Source organism: Rhododendron vialii, chromosome 12a (assembly GCF_030253575.1).
Source record: "Rhododendron vialii isolate Sample 1 chromosome 12a, ASM3025357v1".
In the NCBI taxonomy this organism is placed as follows: domain Eukaryota; kingdom Viridiplantae; phylum Streptophyta; class Magnoliopsida; order Ericales; family Ericaceae; genus Rhododendron; species Rhododendron vialii.
The window spans coordinates 8,702,874-8,718,222 of NC_080568.1; the positions used below are offsets into that span (position 1 = coordinate 8,702,874).

General features: G+C 37.4%; 1 protein-coding gene and 1 long non-coding RNA gene across 3 annotated transcripts; one reads left to right on the forward strand and one right to left on the reverse strand.

Moving 5' to 3' along the window:
• Positions 1-5,932: 5,932 nt before the first annotated feature.
• LOC131310476 (F-box/FBD/LRR-repeat protein At1g13570-like) lies at positions 5,933-9,930 on the reverse strand. 2 transcript variants are annotated; one of them, XM_058337502.1, is made up of 4 exons: positions 9,845-9,930; positions 6,774-7,690; positions 6,573-6,671; positions 5,933-6,414 (listed from the first exon to the last, which is right to left on the reverse strand). In XM_058337502.1, the coding sequence occupies exons 2-4, from the start codon at positions 7,623-7,625 to the stop codon at positions 6,127-6,129; spliced, it is 1,239 nt and encodes a 412-aa protein (XP_058193485.1). In that variant the 5' UTR covers positions 7,626-7,690; positions 9,845-9,930; the 3' UTR covers positions 5,933-6,126. The 2 variants fall into 2 exon arrangements, with proteins under 2 accessions (XP_058193485.1, XP_058193484.1); XM_058337501.1 differs by having other exon boundaries at positions 6,513-6,671.
• A 1,904-nt stretch (positions 9,931-11,834) lies between these two features.
• On the forward strand, positions 11,835-14,384 carry LOC131310477 (uncharacterized). Its single transcript, XR_009195218.1, has 2 exons — positions 11,835-12,196; positions 14,083-14,384. It is a non-coding gene; the product is annotated as an uncharacterized LOC131310477 (long non-coding RNA).
• The last annotated feature ends 965 nt before the right edge of the window (positions 14,385-15,349 follow it).

Here is a 15,349-nt window from a genome sequence, read left to right on the forward strand (position 1 = left end):
TACCAACCTAGAATTTAAGGCGGCCCCGCTCACGCTTTTTTTGACACCTATTTTGACATTCAATCTCAACAATTGAAATCAATTGCTATTTTGACCCATCGCACTTTTTAGATATTTAGGTCTCCAAATTGCTTTTAATCCTCCAAATATGGAGACTCTGCTCCACTTTTAGAGATAAATTTTTTAAAAAGTACGATGGGTCTCTCATAAATTGCAAAAAGTGAGTAAATTACAAAATCTCCCTTTGATATGTTAGATCCATTCTCCATTTTTGAATTTTAGAGATGGGTTGGAGATGATCCTAATCTCTCTCTCTCTCACAACAACCCACTCCCCTTCCCACTTCGGCACCTCCATGTCTGGCCAACCGCAACTCCGGCCAGGCCCATCTCGGGCGAAACCCAACTCCTGCCAACCCCAACTCCAAACTCATTTGACTGAAAACAATCTGATCATAACCTTAGCCCAAATCTAGTTCACTTTAAAAAGCCCTAACCATTTACAAATGAACAATCTTTCATCTCACAGCTGTCTCCATCTCCTCCAAACATTGGGAGAAAATTGCTTAAAAAACCTCCGGATAAGAACAAAAAGCTTCAATCTGTCGTCATATTCTACTGTCATATTTAAGCTAATTTTTTGCAAAGACACTTTAAAAACATACTTTAAAATTTATCGACGGACCGAATCATTCGTATGGAACCCATAGTGGGCCCCACACAACAATGTACACCGTATGTAAACTCTTTCATCTGCACTCTTAGCATTTCTGTTTAATAACTCACTTCCGGAAATCAATTGGAAACAAACAAAAAGCTCAAACCTTTTTTTTCCCTCTCTTTTTCCCTATACTAGTGAGTAGGCACGTGCGTTGCACGTAGTTTGGTTTTGCCCCCCATATAATTGTCTATATGTTATTAGTAGAGGATGAAATCGAAAAATGCATGATTGTTGAAGTACAAACAACTGAAAAGTGGTAAAAAAGGAAAATGACGGACTTCCAAAAAAATAACATCTGAAATCAAAATACATGGTTTGATGTAGGCTTAAAAACATATGTGTAGAATTGTTCTTCAAAAACCGGAAAAATAGGAAAACAAATGTGTAGAATTGGTCCAAAAGTTGAATACATTTATGCCACTGGAGTACGGTTCCTCTTTTTTGATCTGCTTGTTCTTCTTCTTTATTGATTGTACATTGGTTTGAAGTTGCTTGCATGAATAAACAAATAAATTTTTTTATCATCTTTTATTACAATAGAGATAGTCTATTTGGCAATTTGAGTTAGAATCATACCTTTTTGTCCCCCATATAAATATTTCATAAGCATTTTGATATTTTTTGAACGTCCTTGCATATAAGCCACCATATCATATTCTACAATATTACTCTGCATATGGGGTATTATTATGTTTGATGGTGTTTGGTTGTTGTGATGGACTTTGATTCTCCTTTTTGGCATTGGATTTGGTTTGATTAGTATATGCATCTTTGTGTAGTTGTTTTCCTTAAACTCAACCACTTTGATTATGTTCGTCAACATTGTAGTGTGTAACTCCCATTTGAGATTTTTTACCTTTGTTTGGAAAGCCTTTTCTATCACATGTATTTCTTTGGGTAATTGAGTCTTCACTTGATGTAGCTTTGATTGGAATTAAAGCCTTCTCTATCAAATGATCTATGTCTTTGAGTATTTCAGCCTTCAGTGTTGAAACTTTGTCATCATGTTGGTCAACATTGCCAAACATTGTTATCCAAGTATCTTGTTTAATACCTCTTAAAAAAGATATATCAAATCTTCTAATATTTTGAAGAACTCCATTTTTGAAATTTTATGATTCTTTTCCTTTGCCAAAAATCAAGTGTAATGTTAATCTCTAATACTAAGTGCTTCTTACAATTGCTCAATTTGAAACTGTTATGAAGGCAAAATAATAGAAAAAATTATACATAATCAAAACGTATTTAAATAAGATGGTAATGGGGTTTCCCGTAGATATATATCACTTGATTGTTATGGAAACCAATTAACTAAGATGGAAATGGTAGAACTTGTGAGGTATTAGTCAGATTCTGAAACATACACAAGTAAAAATTGTGTATAAAACTAATTAACCCAATGTTAAAATAGATTTTGGAGGAATTATATAAGCAAACTACTTAAATAATTAATTAAAGTAACTCTTGAGCAGATTAGAACATGAGCAGTTAATGGAAAATTTAACTCACAAATGAGGACACCAAAGAATACATTGTACTCCCGATTCTCGACGTCTTCTTCATAGGATGCTACAATCTTTACGCAAGTTAACGCAACAATTTGAATGCACACCTCACGAACTTGAATGCAACGTATGAACGCAAAAGGTCTTCAACAACCGAACGCGAAGTTGTGTAGTACTTTCTCTCAAACTCAATATGAATGCAACGTATGTGCTTTGTAATTTTTCCGGGGTCTTAAAAAGATGCAATGAAGCACTATTTATAGAGCTGAAATAAGCCTTATGGAAGGGTGGGAATAATTCGGGAAAAAACCAAAATAGAAAAGATGCAACTGTTGGTGGCAAACAAATGCCACTTGGAAGAACACACTTTTTTGGAAAGCCACAACAGAGTTAATGGCAAGACTTGCCAATTAACCGACACACCTCGTCAATTAACGGCGTAAGTTGCTTAATGTACTTAACAATTCAAACCCCTGTCTTTCCCCTTTTCTATATTCGGAAATATTTATTTATGTTCACTGGGTTAATTAAGCCTTAGGTTTTCACATTAAACCTTTTATGTGCTATCAACTACTTGTGGGGCTAGTCTATACAGACCCATTGCTCTGATTTTATTTGACTCCTCTCAAGTAGGCGGTTGGATCAGGCTCCTGAGATTAGTCGAGATGCGCGTAATCTGACCCAAACACCTGTGTTTCCTAAAAAACTGATATTTATGTTTTTTTGCCGATTGTTGCATCGAATTATTTTGACTTTTTGAAAGGGACTTTCCACTGACAGTTGTCCAGATTGGATGGTTATTTGGAGAGGCGTTTCTGTATTGTAACGGTTCGAAAGAGTTGATGGGTGGGGCTGGAATTACTTGCAAGTGCCAGGGGCATTTGTGAAAAAGAAAAAGTAGAAAACACCTTCGTACATTTAAAAAAAGTAGTATAGATAACAAACCAAAACCTAGCTAAAAATCGAATCAATATTTATACCAGTATAATCCGTTTACACCCTGAGTTGAAAATTGAAACCATTAGATTTGCCACATATTTCACACCTGATGTTGACTAACACCCAAATGACCCATCCGTGCAATTTGCACACAGCCACACATTTAGGTGAAATCGGCGGCGGTAGGTGGTACTTCGTTTTGGGTGGGTATGGTGGGGGAGTGGGAGGGGTCGGGAGAAGGTCGGGTTCGCTGGAGTTGGAGCTCATAAGGGAGCGAGGGAGAAAGAGATTTTGTGCGAGTGAGATAGAGGGGAGAGAATAAAATATAATCTTAGCCACTGATTTCAATGGTTGAGATTGAGCGTCAAAATAAGTGTGAAAATAAGTGCAAGCGGTACCAGCCCCAAGATTTAAAATGCACACGGTATACATAGATAAATTGTAAAAAACTACAGAAACATTGTTGTAGGGATACAAGGTTATACAAATCAGCCTGTAGAAAGGGCCAAGTATAGACACCATAACGATCACGTGTATATGCCTCTCATACAGTGAGTATAGAAGGAATATCATGTTCAAAAGAAAAAAAAGTAGAAGGAATATCCAGATCCAAGAGAGATGAAGTAATGCCGACTCCTTCAAAACTCAGATTACTCAACTGTGGGCACAAGCCCCTGAAAAATCGTAATGAAAATTGGGTGCGCCCCTTTTGGAAAGCGCGGCGAAACGCTTCGATTCAGAATCGTGATTCGGGTTTTGCGGTAAACCACCCAAGGAACCGAACTTGAAACATTTGCTATGTTGTTTGATTTTGAAAGGCGTAGACTGGTCCGTCGTCACTTTGATATCTGAGGTTTGAGAGCTAGGTTATGAGAGGGGAAGGGTGTTAAGGCACCCCTCTTACCCAATCCGGAGATCGATCTCTACTCGGGCATTTTGCAAAAATGTTTGATTCTCTCTTTCATTAATCATTCTTTTTAGCTAGTTAGGGCGGGAAAACAATTAAAGGGGATTAAAAATGTAACATGTTGGCAGAATGTGATAGATGACATATTTGCTTTATTGAAACAGTTAATATATGATGAAAACAGATTGTTGTGGGAGCCTTAAACAGACTGGAAGACACGGTCCTAGAATGAAAATATGCAGGAAAGAATCAGCATGCATCGATCAAGTTACTGCATGCTGACCCTACCTGCGTATGCCATTCCATGACATGCGTGCGCCAGTAAACTCAAACCCACAACTCTTATGTTCAACCATCTGGGCTCTGGAAATGACTAGTGCACACCCAGGACAATCCAAACAGTTTTTAGAACAAATAATATACAGCTCTAAGCAGTTTAAATGGGCTCAGCGGCCAACAAAAGAATAAAACACCCCTTAAACAGTTAGGGGACAAAAATAGAAGCCAATGCCTAGTTGTCATGCAATAGCCAGCCACTGGATTGGGATACATTGGCGCACACAGGTAGAATATTGCCGTACGCTGCTTGTTACCATCTTTCCAGTGCTTGACTTTGCATTTTTTGAGTTCTGGAACATGACCAGAAGAAACCCCAGAGGCATTCCATAGCAGTAGAAATGAGTATTGAGAAAGTAAAGCTAGCAACTTTAACTATGGAAAGTAGTAAACTGGTTTTAACATGCTCAAAGGTGATGAAAATGAAAAGATAAGGATAAAACAACTAGACACTGATCCCCACGCCAGTACTGTACATACAACCATGACTGGCATACGCGTACTTGGGACCGGCGTGCGCCAGTTCTAGCCACGAATAGCTTTGAAACTTTACCACCTTTAGCGCTAGGACTGATATTGATTACCAGCTTTGATCCTGCCAGGCCCCTCAGAGATCAGAACATAGTACTATCAAAGGCAGTATACCTTTGGTTTTGAGCTTATAGGAGTGTTTGAGCTTTGAACTTGTAGTTTTCATGGATGGATGAGGAATGTATGCAGGTAGAAGGGGTGTAAGGCTTGTTTATCACTTCCTTTGACCGAGAAAATAATGAACAAGAGGTTAAAGGGAAGAAGCCTTAACTAGGGGTGTTTGAAGTTGGTAACCCTTTGCATACAAATGCAAAGGGGGTATTTATAGAGGAGGGATAGGGAGGTAACCAGCTGAAATGGGCTTGATGGAGCGGAGAGTAAGTCTCCATGCATTAAATGCATGGGACAAGGTGATGGGGAGGTTGTGTGAGAGAGGGGAACATCTCCCTGTCCGAAGTCACTCATTAGACGGCTGCACAGTGTCCTGGGGTGGCCCAAAAATCTTATGCATGTGGCTGAATAAAGGTGATGTGACTACCATTGACTGGTGTACGCCAGTACTGTACTTGCGTGCGCTTGTCAAACGGCCCAAGCTGACCGATGACTGACACATGGCAGTGGCCTAGCGCACGCCAATAGGGTACCAGCATACTCAGGTATGGTTTTGTTGTAGCTTTTTGGTTCTAGCTGGAAAAAGTTTTGAAAGGGTTTGCAAGAGTTTCGGAACGCTCGAAGCTCAAACACACTAACATTCTCGGGGTGTTCTTGATCGTACTCATCATCGGAGAATCAAAGACCGTAAGTAAACTAATCTGGACAGTTCAGAATAGGGTGTCTACATCAACCCTTTGAGGCAATAACATTCTCCACTGACCTCTACTTCTACTGTATCCTTCAAGTTTGTGGGGGTGTTCATTGAGTAGGCAATATTGCCAGACCTCAATTGTATCCTTCAAGTTTGTGTCCATGATCGCAAATGTAATGTGATTGGAAGAAAATAAAGCACAGGAAAGACCTTCATTACATTAGCCAACAATTTCCATGAGCAGGAAGGTTCCAAAAGAGTACCAAGTCCAAAGTTCAAAAAGTGAGCAGCAAACATCCAGCTAAACACGAGAATCCATAAAAGCCAACCAAAACGAAAGTAGCTCTAGGAGTTAAGCTGTTGAACTTGGTCTTCGTATGCCTTTACTTTGAGAAAGTGATTACTGCTTGAGCTGACGCACGTCGAAATCCTGTGAACTCTTCCACAATCCTCAATCTTTCAGCAACCTCCTTCGACTTCAGCTTCATATGCATGGTCTTCAGTATTGGAGATTTGGCTAACAGAAGCCTAATGAACTCCATTTCAACCTTTGTGCCAGACACCTCTCCCATCCACACAAAGTAAAGCTTATTTACGGAGACATCCGACCAGCCTTCCAAGTCATAAAGTTCTACAACAGGATCAATAGCGGCAGTTGCACTGTGGAATGCCTGGAGTTTGGAAAGAAGAAAAGTGTAACTGTTTTAGCCTAAAGATTTCATTAAATCAAACAATACAAACATACGATTCAACATCTGCCATTACTCACACGAATATCAAGTAGTTGCAAGTTTGGGGAGCTTCTGATAAAGTAAAGAACAGTGGAGACCTCATCTGGCTCTCCAAAAGATATATTATGCAACTGAAGAGAAAAAAGGTTGTTCAAAGTAGTAGGAAGCCTTTCTCGCACGCCATTAGCAGCCATGCACTAAAAGAAGACAAAAATAACAAAAATCAAGATACAAAACAAATTGGAAAACAAACACATATAAATAAGTGCATAATGAATATTTTAGTAAGCCGACCTTACCTGCAAAAAAGAATAGTCTAATACCAGAAACTCAACCACCGGTAAACTACGAAGAAGCATGACGGAGTTGGATATTTCTCCTTCATTAAATCCTAAACGATTCCTCGATCCTTTCAAAGCTACTGAGACAGACGCATCATCATGAACTCTGATGCAAATAGATCTGAAAAGTCCTTCAATCGATAGGTATTTAAGATTAGGAGCAAAAATCCCAAGGTAATTCAAACTAGTACTGGAGCTACGAAGTTTCAGCCGTTCAAGTAGCAGGCAACTTGAGATCAAACTTGAGAGTACGTCGCAAGCAATTAAAACATAGCTAAGCTCAAGGGAAACAAGTCTTGTAAATCCTTTAAACCCGGGAGGAGGTTTAAACACACAAGAATGGAGACTCAAACGCTCAAGTTGTAGGCACGAAAATAGAGTTGATGGCAATTTGTAAGGTACACCCTTCCAAATGTGAAGTTTGAATACTCTGATGCCATTCTTGGACACAAAATATATAAATTGGTCAATTTCAGGACAGCTTTTCAATTCTGCTAAGGAGAGAGTGAACTTCAGTAATGGTCCCTGATGGTGTAGCAGAACTTTATAAAGAGTCATCATAAGTCTATCTGTCGTTGCCCTCACTACTGATCCTCTGCAAAACTGATCATTAAATACAAGTTGGGGAAGTGTGGTCCACCTATACCTCCATTTCCTTGACAAAACACTTGTCCTTGCTGCATCCTGTATAGTCAAACATACCAAGATTTTTTCTAGGACATTGCATGGAAGATTACTGATTATGTCTGGAGTTGAGCATCCCATTTTCATTTTTTTCTGGGTAGATCCTGTGCCACCCGTTTCCATCATGTTACAAACTATCCCCACAAATCAAGAGGTCAGCTCCCCAAGCATATTTGTCGTTGTTACATTGCCTGGCACAAAAGAGAATAAAAACAAGGAACAATACATTATCATCTCTCATATCATAGCAACCTGTTACAAATATTTGCAGATGTAGAAAGAAAAAACATAGAAAGCATCCAGAGTAAAATTCCCCCATAACCTATCCACTGGAAGACTAACTTCACTCTACTTTAGAGATTCAGCAGTTCCAGCAACATCACGATAAATATTTTAGGTACACATTGGCAAATGTAATTTCCCAAACTCTATGAAAGAAATCACATTCATCAATAGCTGGATAATTTGTTAAATAAAAACTGAAAATCATTATCATGTAGTGTTGATATTGTACAGATGTAGAGGCATGCTGTCTTAAGGTCTGCAGCAGTTCAGCTGTCTTTTAAAACTTAAGTTCTTTTTATCTCTGTGTTCAAAATAAGTTCAGAAGATAAATTGACAAGAATTAGACATTAGCCGGGATTTAAAATTTGGACTTGAGGTTTTTATTTTTAATTTTTGAGAATGACTTGAGAGTTAGATGTCCAGCTTTTGAGACTAATTTTATTCAATTGAATGACATGAGGAAGGAATCGCCACTAGCTTAAGGCTGTTTAGGATGATGGATTTTCGGATTGACTTGCTAAGGCCCTTAGGAAAAGGAAAATCATAGGAATAAAACCCTTTTCAAACCCATGCCCCAAGATAGAGCTAATACAACACCCCGTGACAACTAATCCACTAAATGGGACCATCTTCAACTTTTACTGAAATTTAACATTTTTGAGTAAAAAGCTCTATTTGATGTGAAGTACTCTAATGAGCCATCTCAAATCTAGACAATTTCATTGATGACATATTTGCAATTAAATAAAAAATAGAATTTATAAGGATTCGGGTAAGGATTTATTAAAGTCCACTCCTATTACAGTAAAACTTGGTTTGACATAAGTTTGAGTCAAGTGAAGTGGGGTTTAAAGATTATTTTCCTTCAATATGAGATTGACGAAACACAGATCATACATACACACTATCCACTTTCCAAGTTATGTTTTTAAAGAACTAGATTCTCTCAAGTCCAGCTGGTCGATTGGAGGGTTATGCAATTTTGGGGGCCCTTCCCTAACCCTAGCTGATAATTGAGACCTAATGTTTTAAAAATCACAAGGCGCTAGCTCCTAGGCCGGGACTAGGTGTCAACTAGTCGGATGCCTAATCTAGACATTGGACCACCGCCTAGCGCCTAGGTGTAAAACAGTTGGCTCTAGGCGGCCGACTTTAGAACCTTGCTGAGACCGTTTACTTTTTAGAGCTTGCCAACAACATGATATCCACACAAGGTGGTTTTTGGCGGGATTGATGTTGTCAAGTAGCCCTAAAAAGTTAACAGGTCTTGAGATTACCGAGGTGTAGGGCCGGCCCAATGGGGAGGCCCAAGAGGCCGCCGCCTTGGGCCTCCGTATTTTGGGCCAAAAATGGGGCACCCCCTTCCTAGATAAGTATATATATTTTCTGTGTGTAATTATAATACAAATTCCTTTGATGGTTCAATGGTAAAGTGTTTGCTCTTTTACATAAGTTGCCTAGATTCAAATCCTGTTAAGGTACTTTTTTGAAGTGTCTTTTTGCCAAAAAAAAATTTCTTCTATCACACAAATTGGGGCTGTTGTGATTCAAACTTGAGTCTACTGAATATTATTGCAACCGTACAAGCCATTAAGGCCAAAATATTTACCATGTTAAATAGTATGAATGAAAATTATATACAGAAAAGTATTTTTGTTTATTGTTTTTAAATTAGAAAATTTAAGTAGGGCACTGTTCCACCACTTGGCCTAGGACATCCAAATACCTTGGGCTGGCCCTGCCGAGGTGGGTCCAGAAAAGACCCGAAAACTGCATGATCTGGACCATCCAATCCATCAAATGGACCGGAGAGAATCAATTTCCTGTTTTTGATGAGTTTCTCCAAAATAAGCCACAACTTGGGGGAGTGTATCAAACCCTAGATTCAGTTTCTCCCCCTTCTTTTGGTTGTTGTTGTCGTCGGAGTGATTTTGGGATTTTGAGTACTCGCAGTTTACGTTGCTAAATGCACATAACAGGACAATAATAACCGAAACCAAAGTAGCAGTACAATGAAATTTCCATACAAGAAATATACTTAAGAGTATCTCAAGACTTACATTACATGGGTATCTCTTGAAATTCCCCAATGATGAGCGAGACAAACGAAGAAGAGACGACGTTTAGAAGGGCAAGACTTCTTAGGAGTGGCTTCTTTGGGAGGTTCTTCAGCACTTATTTTCTGGAGAAGTCCTTTTTTCTTTTCTTTTTGGGATCTATTTTCTGAATAAGTTTATACTCTCTTTGGAACTTGTGTTAAGTATTTCGTTTGTTTGATTCGTGGACTTAAAATGATGGAATTAACAGTTTTTAGATAGATTAATAGTGCCTGGACTATTTGTTTTGAATTAATTTCATCTAATGTTTGATTCGTGTGAGATTAATTATGGAATATGGAATAGTTTTTTTTTTAAAAAATATTTGAAAAATATTTTCCAAAAAAAGAAAGTTTTGAAAAAGTAACGTTTTAAAAAAATAATTTTGGGAAACATTTTTATTACAAAACAATTTGGGAAAAGTTTTTTTTTACCTAATTTTTGGAAAAAAAATTTCTTAAAAAAGTTGAAAATCGATTTTTGGAAAGAAAAAAAACTAGTTTTTGAAACTTTTTTGGAAAAAAAGATTTTTTTAAACATTTTTCAAACAAAATAGCTTTTGAAATCATTTTTTGAGAAAAGAAAGTTTTAAAAAACATTTTTTCGTATTTTTTTAACAAAAATAATTTTTGAAACATTTTTGAAAAACAATAAAGTTTTGAAAAATAAGATAGTTATGTAAAAAAATTTCTTAAATTAATATTAAAGAAAATAATTATGAAAATACTTTTTGAAATCAATCTCAATATCATCAAAATATTTTTGAAAAAAATCCCTTCTTTGTCAATCCTATGTAATCTTACCTCCCCTAGGATAATATAGTACCCCATATAGGGATAAAATTAGTCCAGGGATTAATAATCTCGATAGTCATTTCGGAAACCAAACGTGGAATAATTCAGGATTATGTACAATTAGTCCTATCGCAGACAGTTAATCCGTGAATCAAACGAAAAAATAACTAAGAAGGAAAATATGAGAAAAGAAAGGGGAAAATTTTACTATTCTTAGAATCCAGTTTTTCAGTTTCTCTTCTCTCTCAAACCAAACAAGAGAAGGGAAAATTTACTCTCTTCTTTTCCTTTCCATACCGCATGTTCCAAACAGAGCGTAACAAGCAAAGAACTGTAGAAGAGAGTGTGTTGCTCTCTCTACTTACTTATCCCATATTAAAATTTGATATGTTGAAGAAAGACAACGGTTGTTAGGAATGTGCGAGAGTCTGTTTCGACAAGTCAAAAGACAAATCCTCAATCAATTTATAATTGATGGGTTGAATATTTTGTCATCCGTAATCAACCTACACAACCTCAAGACTGGCGGCCGATGGGTTTGTTGGATTTCTAATGATTACGAATTGCGAATTAAGGCCGGTTAAGCAGATGAAAAATTTTAAAAGTAAAAAAAAAGAAAAAAAAAAGAAAAGAAAAAGAAAGGTACTCCATTTAAGATGAGAAAAAAAGACTATAGTACAAGACTAACAATGGTTATTTTAAATCATTGGATATTTGGAGAACATACTTTACAAGTTGAATGACAATGGAAGTAATACTCCTCAATACACACAGACATTGTAACGACCCGGATTTTTGACCCAATTTTTTTTTTAAATATAATATTATTAGAATTATTTTCCTTAATGCAATTCTTTTTTTTTAAAATGCAATATATACATGCATTCTTTTTAAATTTTTTTTTACACACACATGCTTGCATGCACACTCCTTCTCCTCCCTCACCTCAAACTCCTTCCGCCTCTCCGTCTCCTACTTAGTCTCTACTTCCTCCCTAACCCTAAAATCAAGCTCAATTCGTCCATTCCAAATTCCATGAACCCAACCCCAATAAATTCACTCTTATCATCTGTAGAGACCCAAATTTTTGGTCCATATTTTTTTTGTTTTTGGAATATTGTAATTATTGAGTAAAGGCGTAAATTGTGGAAATACGAATAGTGTCGTGGTTATATGATTATGGGGTCGATGTGATATTATTGCAAGTGTAAGGGTGCAAGTGTGATAAGTATATGTATATACATATATATGGACGTACAGGAAAAAAAAAACCATTTTTCCCTTTTCCACTTTTTTTTTTCCTTCCTTTCTCTCTATTCTCTCGGCTCTCCTCCTCCGAAACTCTCCCTCCACTTCTTTCTTCGATTTCATCTACTTAGAGCGTGATTTTGAACAAAGGCCAAGAATTAAAGTTGTTATACGGAGCGCGGGCTTTCTATCCATCCAAGAAGAATCACGATCGGGCCTCGTGGGAGCTCGGTTGACTTGGTCAAAGGGTTGGGTTTTGCTCAAAACCCATGAGGTAGGGATTTCTTACTCTTGTTATGCGTTTATACGGTGTTTATGTGCCTAGATCGTAACTTGCTTCGTAGTTTAAGCTTGTTCCTTCCATTCCCGAAAATCAGCAGAACAGGGCCTGCGTTTTTGGGGTTTTACGCCTTCTTAAACTCAGATTTGAATTTTGATTCCTTCGTATGAAATAGAGTAGACTTAAAGCTTGTTCTAATGCCGCTGGAATCACCCGAAACCGTTGAGAATTGAATTTATGGTGGTTTTTAGAATACTGATCTGCAATCTGTCTCGTTTTCTGGGTTTCAGCCCACTTCGGATGGCCATAACTTCCTCGTCTGATGTCCATTTTATGCAAACTATATATCGGTTCGAAGGTCTTAAAGTTAGCTTTCATTTTCCACTAGAATCGTCTTAAAACTCTTAGTACACAGAAAGTTATGTTCGTTTGAGTGGAGGTGTGTCTATCTGTCATGCTGCGCGACAGATTCGTGTAGCCTGGGAAAACCCCTGTTTTACCACCCTTTGAGTGCAGATTGGACAAGGGTTCCTTCGTGACTTTTAAGCTTCGTTCAATCGCGCAACTATTGGGACTGGAATCACTCAAAAATATTAAGAACTCGATTTATAGTAATTTTTAGAAGATTGAACGAAAATCTGAAAATCTGGGCAGTGTATCGGGCTGCGTTTTTTTTATATATTGTTTGTTATGGTTAAATGATGCTATTGGTGGTTATGGGTCCTTGTGGGTTTTAAAGATTAGTAAGTTGGTGATAATTTGGCGTTGGAATCATTGAAAAACATTGAGTATGCAATTTTTAATGATGTATAATCGTTTTAACTCGATAATGGGTGTGAGATAGATTATGGATGGATTGTGCATAATGAAGGATGTTTATGGACCTATGAATTGAGTGTTATGGCTACGTGTGACATCGAACTTTGTATGTATCGTGGTTTGGCATGTCATAGCATATGGACAATGGATGGAATCATATCGAACTTCGGATGTCGACGAAGGTTACGGGGCCTAACACCGCCCGGAATTCACGTCAATATGGACGGAGCCTGGCTCACCTTCTTGGTGTGACCTTGGCGAGGGTTACGGGGCCCAACACCGCCCGGAATTCACGTCAATATGGATGGAGCCCGGTTCACCTTCTTGGTGGGACCTTGGCGAGGGTTACGGGGCCCAACACTGCCCGGAATTCACGTCAATATGGACGGAGCCCGGTTCACCTTCTTGGTGGGACCTTGGCGAGAGTTACGGGGCCCAACACCGTCCGGAATTCACGTCAATATGGACGGAGCCCGGTTCACCTTCTTGGTGGGACCTTGGCGAGGGTTACGGGGCCCAACATTGCCCGGTGTATTACTTTGCATCACATGTCACGCATTGTTGATTGGTTGAGCTAGACTTATGACCCGTGTTGCTTGAGAAATGAAAAGAGAGAAAGTTGTTAATCTAATGTTTGGCTTGTCATTCGACTTTGAACTGTATCTTGGATTACTATCCTTCCTCATTGAGCCTCTTGTTCGGTAATTGAATATAACATGTTTTCATGTATTTCATTTCAAGATTTCTCTACGAGCTAGTGAGCTCACCCTACCTTAACATTTTAGGGTACAAATCAAGGAAACTAGTTCTTGTTGCATGGAGTGGCTAATACTTGAGAAATAAAAGACAAATCGATTATGTTCAAAAAAAAAAGGAAATCCAATGATATATTCGTGTTATTCTGCCGATAGATATACTCATTGTCATTAGCATCTTGGGGTTCGTTGTACATATATAATGTTGCTCACGTACCACTGCTGGTGCATGATTCATCGCATTTTTATATAGCTTGTGTATAGATTTCCCTGCTGGGCTAGTGTAGCTCACCCTATCATTTTCAGGTATGATTCAAGGATGTTGGCATGGAGTGTTTGTTGTGCATTTGTGACTAAACCTTTAAAAGGTATTCAAGAAAGATTTCATAGCACAAGATCTGAAAGAGCATTTTTAGGAAAGATCTTATTTGTAAATTGTAATAATATTTCCGTAGGATACTAGTATTTTGATGACTTGGGGCCTTCGAGTTGGAAATGTAATATTTGAATTTTATTTGAGAACAGTGAACAGAAAGGTCTTTTGGGGTATTATTTATATTACGGCGAATACTTTATTTATTAAAAGTGTTTATTATTTATGTTGAAAATCGAGGGCGTGACATCATCTTCTACCAAAATTCTCCTATAAATATCCCACCCCATTGACCCACGAAATTTACACCACAATATTCCCTACGCCCCACCAGTTTAAAAGAGAGAGAAAAACCAGAGAAAATCAAGTTTCAATCCATGGAGTTTTAGAGAGAGAAAGGAAGAGAGAGAAAAGTGGGTTTCGTACCAAGACCCAACCGAAACTCAATTCGACCATTCCAATCTCTTCGTACTACTCCTAGCATCACCAAACGTCGTCCAATTCGGTCCCAAGTTTCCCGATAAAAAAAAAAATCGAAGTATTCTTTCTCAAAATTCAAGATTCGTTTTTAAATCAATTCGATCCGATTCAAGGTATTATAATCCTATCCAACCTCTTCTCTAAGTATATTAAGTGTTTATATGCTAAACCCTATGTCCCGAACGGGAAAAAATATAGTTCACTGCACGTTTTCTGTCGTAATTACCAATTTGTTATTATTTTTGAGCCCAATACATTATTTGTAATTATTTATGAAAAAGATGACCCATATAACATTTTTTTACAATCTTTCTGATATTAATAATATTAAAAACTACTTCCTTGATATTATTTTCTTACAATATAATATCATCTTAGTATAAACGTATTAATTATATCAGTTTAATTTATCTGGTAAATTGAGTTGGTTTTAAATGTTTTGAAACAACTTTGCGACCTTCCAAACCTCATTTTTGACGCTCGGACTATTTTTTCTAGAATTTTCGCACCTAAATGATCATAACTTGTTAAGATCATATTTTTTTTATTTAATTATCTATTTATTGAATTATTTATTAGTTATCTATCAAGTTTACTAACGAAAAATCTTTGCGACCTTCGAAACAACGTTTTAACGCCCAAACTATTTTTTTTAGACTCCTTGCATCTCAAAAATGATATCTTGATTAATTTAATATTTTTTATTTATTATTATTTTTA

What these genes read in the sequence shown, in the direction of transcription:
- LOC131310476 (XM_058337501.1), bottom strand. Translation starts at nt 7,625, where the DNA reads ATGATGGAAACGGGTGGCACAGGATCTACCCAGAAAAAAATGAAAATG. An exon ending in TAGACTATTCTTTTTTGCAG is followed by an intron (nt 6,672 to 6,773) that starts GTAAGGTCGGCT and finishes GTCTTCTTTTAG; the next exon opens with TGCATGGCTGCTAATGGCGT. An exon ending in TGCAACTACTTGATATTCGT is followed by an intron (nt 6,415 to 6,512) that starts GTGAGTAATGGC and finishes TCCAAACTCCAG; the next exon opens with GCATTCCACAGTGCAACTGC.